This window comes from Orycteropus afer, unplaced genomic scaffold, assembly GCF_000298275.1.
Source record: "Orycteropus afer afer isolate SDZICR_OR568_19922 unplaced genomic scaffold, OryAfe1.0 scaffold00126, whole genome shotgun sequence".
NCBI classification, from domain to species: domain Eukaryota; kingdom Metazoa; phylum Chordata; class Mammalia; order Tubulidentata; family Orycteropodidae; genus Orycteropus; species Orycteropus afer.
The window spans coordinates 3,466,554-3,472,590 of NW_006921713.1; the positions used below are offsets into that span (position 1 = coordinate 3,466,554).

The 6,037-nt window shown below is 34.3% G+C and overlaps 1 protein-coding gene across 1 annotated transcript in view; it reads left to right on the forward strand.

Annotated features, from left to right (window-relative positions):
- The window catches only part of LMO3 (LIM domain only 3), a 64,971-nt gene extending 61,092 nt beyond the window's left edge, over positions 1 to 3,879 (forward strand). The window contains exon 4 of the mRNA XM_007944445.2: positions 3,774 to 3,879. Coding sequence (XP_007942636.1) covers positions 3,774 to 3,879 — 106 coding nt within the window. The remainder of the gene's footprint in view (positions 1 to 3,773) is intronic.
- Positions 3,880 to 6,037: the final 2,158 nt, after the last annotated feature.

Here is a 6,037-nt window from a genome sequence, read left to right on the forward strand (position 1 = left end):
CGGGTTCAATTCCAGACCTGAAGGGCAGCTAGGGGCCATAGTCTCAGTGGTTCCACCAGGCTCTATTGGACCAGCAAATCTGGTCCCCCCCCCCCTTTTCTTTTTCTCCAAATGAATTTGACTTTTGTTCCACATTATTCTCCCTCTCTAGCCAGAATCTCCTGTATGGATCTCCTTCTAAATGGTTGACAGTGGTAGCCGGGCACCATGTAGTTCTTCTGGTCTCATAGTTGTGTAGACTACAGATCGGATGGTGTACCAGTCACTAGGAGTAATTGCTTCCATGCTTTTTTGGTTTTCTTCATTCTTCTTTGCTCTGGATGAGGAGAGACCCATCATTGCAACTAGATGACAGCTTGCAAGCTTTTAAGATCCCAGTCGCTACTCGCCAAAGTAGGAGGTGGAACAATGTTTTGTGTAGTATATTATGGCAATTGGGCTCGATGTCTCCTGCAGCTATGGTCCCGAGCCCACAGGTTCAACTACTTGGACCCTCTGGGTAGCTGGCTATGACCAAGAAATGACTACAACGTTGTTGGGCAGATTTCTTAAATTCTGCATGGAAGCCTTAGGTTTTTCACCTGAAAAGGACAATGCTATTTCTGGGTTAGATGTAAAAGTTAAATGTGAACATGTGTATACATGCTTAGCATTGGCCCATGATAGTGTTGTTGCTTGCCTTTGAATTGATTCTGACTCATGACAACCCCATGTGTTACAGACAGAACTACTCCATAGTGTTGTCTTGGCTGTAATCTTAGTAGAAACAGATCACAAGCCCTTTTCTTCTGTAGTACCACTGGGTGAGTTCAAATCATCAACCTTTTGGTTAGCAGTCTATCACAAACCATTTGTACCACCTGGGGTCCTTTAAGGAGATCTGGTGGTGCAGTGCCAAAAGTATTTGCCTACTAACCAGAAGGTTGGAGGTTCAAACCCACTGACCACTCCATGGAAGGAAGAGGGTCAATCTGCTTCTGAAAATGTTATGAATTGGAATCGACTTGATGGCAGTGAGATTGGAGTTTTTTGGTTTTAGGGTCCTTTAGCACATGATAAGTACAAGATAAAAGGTGGCTATTTTAATTAGCTTTGTTCCAAACACTGAGGTATGACTTTACATATTTGATTTCCCCTCCTTACCACAACTATGCAAAAGTGGCTGACATTACACATAAGAAAAACTGAAGTTTCATCTTCAGTATCATAAGAACTAGAATTTGAATCCTGATCATTGTGATATACCTCTCTGCCTTTCTTAATATTTTTCATCTGAACCTTCCTACAATCCAGTGAGTTCCTGAGTGGAAAAAATGTTTAAAATGCTTGGCTACTAATCAAAAGGCTGGAGGTTTGAGTGTACCCAGAGCCTAAAGCATTTGACTACTAACCAGAAAGCTGGTGGTTCAGATCTACTAGCAACCCCTTGGAAGGAATATTGGGCAATCTACTTCCATAGAGATACAGCCTTGGAAACCCAAGGAGGGGTCGCTGTCAGTGAGATCCAACTCGACAGCAGTGAGTTTGGTTTTTTGGTTTAGAGGCTCCTTGATAAAGAGATCTACCAATCTACTTTCCAAAAATCAGCCATTGAAAACCTTTTGGAACATCGTTCTACTCTGACACATATGGGGTCAGAATTGACTCCATGGCAATTGTTTTTTTTTTCTTCTTCTCTTGTTCTTTTTAAATAATCCAACAATATAGATGTTTTTGTCTCACATGCAGAGAATTGGGACAGAAAGTATGATACTTACCCCATGTCTTCAATTGGCTACATGATAGAATCAGGATTCAAGACTAAATTGGCAGATTGCCGGTTTGGTATTTTTCTCATTGTCTTACTTTGAATTTTAATCTCTAAAAGAAAATTATCTAAATTTGAAGACCTCTGAAGAGAAGAATAACATGATATAAACCATGTTTTATTTTATATCTATTCTGATTTTTAGTCTTGTTAAAAAAGTAAAGCAAAATTTTAGACAATGTAGAGTTGATGTAGAGAATAAGTCTAGATTAGTTTGTGTTTAGAAAAATGATTTAGTAACATTAACTGGGATACAAAGTGTGTTATTGAATTTATGCTTTTGATATGGTTTTTTATTATTAAATTCAGATTAATTTCAACCGTATTATAGGTTGATCATTTTCAGCAGTGATCAGATATTTCTACTGCTATTTTACATAATTTACTTGTAAGAGTTAAGTATCTTATTCGGTTCTTTAGGTTTGTGCAACAACAGAAATACGTCTTTTAGTCCACATGTTTTAATAATCAGGATAATGTACACAGACTAGTTTGTTCAAACATTTTTTTTTTAAGTGTGACATTTAAGGTATATAGTTTCTAACTAAAAAAACAAGATATACTTAAAGCCCCAAACTTGAATGTTTGTTGTTTCCAGTAGCCTTGACCACTAACAGCTTCAGGTTTTCAAGATCTACACTTTCAATCAACATCAGGCAATAATCCTGGGGGGCGGGGATAAAAAGTAAATTCCACAAATAAACAGACCAATTTTCCTTTAAGAGAAAAGCTAATTCTTTTCAATCTATGTCCTTTTTATTACACTATTTCCTCCTCTATCTATTTAGCTAATATAAGGATAAATTTCCAAAGCTACCCAGTTGGAAAATAAATAGTTCACTGTTTGTCTAGCATTCCAATCTTTGTAAATGTAAATCAGTCCAACTCCTCATTGAAACCTTCAACTTCTCAAAACATTAAAGGGTGGCTTTCACCACACAATTTAATCTAGCCACTAAGATTTCTGCTTGAACATCATTTGAAATTGACTATCTGATGAAGGAAGACCACTATCAAAGGTGGGTGAGGTCAACTTGGATAGTTACAAGTAGTTTTACTGGGTCAACTCTACCAAACACCACTGTTTGAAGGTTAAATTGTTACAATTAAATATATACACAGATCTCCCCAGAGTTACTTTATTGTTAAATGTACCGGAAACAGCACATGCATTTATTTCTAATCTTAATTGTGTCCAAAGTGTCACCATTAGGAAATTATACAAAAAAAAGAGCACTTATAAAAACATCACAATCTTGTACATTGAACAGTACTTTATAAAACAAAATGCATAATTGGGTACTGGAAATGAGTTTTATTTATCACATCAATATTAAGAAATTCATTCAGGTTACTCCCTTAGGTTTAACTGCAAGTGCTGTAAGAAATGACATCAACTGTTTCATAGTTGGTAAATTTGCCACAAACAAAAGAATATGACCCAGCAGCAGCACTATTTCACTTCAGAATATTTACTTTCAAATTACTAGGATTTAATCACATTTTAATAATTGACTAAAAGAAAGCTTAAATGAGAAGCTTTAAAAATGTGCAATTTTCTAATTGTTTATTTGACTGTCTTTTATTTTTTCATTAAGTGAACAGATGCACAGTGATGAAATCTTCCAGAATCATTGCAGTGAAATATTATCAATACTATTTCTTATTTTAATGAGTGTATATATAAACCAGTTCTTTTCCTTTCTAATGCTGCAAAAAAGCCCCTCTATAGCCCAACGTGTGATGTTCTTAATGTTTTAATATGTGTGAAGATGGGATTTAAAAGTTTGTCTATAATATTTCATTGCATGAACTAAATGGTTTCGTTTTGACAACAAAAGCAACTTCTAACCAAGCTTTCAGATCCATGTGAAGTTATCGTTAGAAAAGTAAAGCTTCAAATCTGGAGATCTGGTTGAAATAGTCTAAATACATTTCTTCTTTTTTTTTTTTTTAATATTTTCAGATTTTGTGTTGGTGACAAATTTTTCCTAAAGAATAACATGATCCTTTGCCAGACAGACTACGAAGAAGGTTTAATGAAAGAAGGCTATGCACCCCAGGTTCGCTGATCTATCAACATCACCCCATTAAGAATACAAAGCACTACATTCTTTTATCTTTTTTGCTCCACATGTATATAAGAATTGACACAGGAACCTACTAAATAGCGTAGATATAGGAAAACAGGATGGTTATATGGAATAAAAGGCGGACTGCATCTGTATGTAGTGAAATTGCCCCAGTTCAGAGTTGAATGTTTATTATTAAAGAAAAAAGTAATGTACATATTGCTGGATTTTTTTTTTTTTTTTTTTTGCTTGCTATTTGTTTTTGTGTCACTTGGCATGAGATGTTTATTTTGGACTATTGTATATAATGTATTGTAATATTTGAAGCACAAATGTAATACAGTTTTATTGTGTTACCATTTGTGTTCTGTTTGCTTCTTTGTATTGTTGCATTTAGTACAATCAGTGTTTAAACTTACTGTATATTTATGCTTTCTGTATCTACCAGCTATTTTAAATGAGCTGCAACTTTCTAGTAAAGAATTGAAAAGCAAATCTCACTAATGATACGCATATAGATAAAGCAAGTCTATCAGCATTAAAAATACTAAAAAAAGTAAAGACACGCACACATACACACACAGCATTTTAGAAACATCCTCTACTTATTGACACTATGATATAAAGTCTATCAGTGTTCTCATTATAACTCCCTATTTTCAGGGGGTTAAAGATCAGCTTTAAAAAAATGCATAAAAATTTCATCTCAAAGCACTTTCATTTTATACCAATGTGAAAAGTGCCATTTTTAGAATAACTTTAATGTTTAACAGTTATCCTTTTAATATACTTTTGTGTGTGTGTGTGCTCTTTAACTATACAATGGCTTTGTTTTTGTTTTTGTTTTACAGCCATTCACCCCTTATGTGAACTAGTGCCTTTGGGTATTGTAAAAATTTTTCCAAAGGGTTACTTTAAAGAAATGTTACCACATTTATGAAATAACTGAAAAATGATACATTTCTTATACAAATTTTGCCCAGGTCTCTCCACAGTGGCTAGAGGTTTAGTAACATCATGAATTAATAAATTTATGACACTAAGAAGATTTGAGTGTGAATCTATTGAAACCATGTTAACAGACATAGAAGCTATGATCATATTTGAGCAGTGAGGTTAGTTTGGTCAGGCAACAAAATGCCCATGGAATATTCTAGAAGAAGAGAAACAAAGGGATTGATAAAAAGCTGAAAACTAGTGATGATTATATATTTTTCTGTATTTGCCTGCCATGTATTGTAATGCCAAAAAGTGAACACTTTAAAAGTTTGACATGTCTTACTCTCTCATTGCTTTCTTTAAGTAATTACCCACTCAGAATACCTCTCACTTAGGCTGAAATCTGTCATTTTATTTTTTAAAGGTGAAATATTATTCCCTTACTTACATGATAGCTGATAAAGAAGAAAGGTTTCTGGAATTAGAAATTATGGAAATGATTACTTAAATTGCAATTAAGGAAGTAATAAGAATGAAAATATAATCCCTTTTCTTGGTTGCTCACACTTTGCTCCTTTGCCTCCACTCCCTGTAATCAGACTTTTCAACAAATCTAATTCCACACAGGCACAGTGAAGCATTTTTGCTAGAGCAAATTTAGTGCTATGGATTTTTGTCTTTTCTTCTTCTTGATCATTTGTATAGAAAACAATTCCCAGTGTTATTTGCATACATATTTTGTCCTGACAATATATACATTACAGATAAAGATGAATTGTTATACCTAAATTCTTTTGGGGGGGGGCCAAAATATTAAGCTAAAAATAATGCTGGTGTGGATTTGAATTGTTTTTAAACAAAGTTATATCATGAACATGCATGTGAGTCTGGGTATTGCCTCTCATTCTTATGAAAATGGTTCTGTGAAAAGTGAATGATATGTATTTTTATAAATGCTTCATGGTTAAGAGTGTTCAAGTCACATATCCCCCCAGTCTGAAGTGTACTGAAGAAATAATTTCAAAAACAGCTATTATTTTAGCCTTCGAGCCTTACATTTGTTTCATGAAAAGACTTGCAGAGCAAAAGAAACAGAAGAGGAGGGGATAAGGAAGAAATGGGTTCCATAATACTGCTCCTAGTCCCCACTGAGAGTTGTTTGAAATTCATGTGGATATGAAGTTTTAACTGTCAGTATCTTTTCAAGTGATTTTTAAAG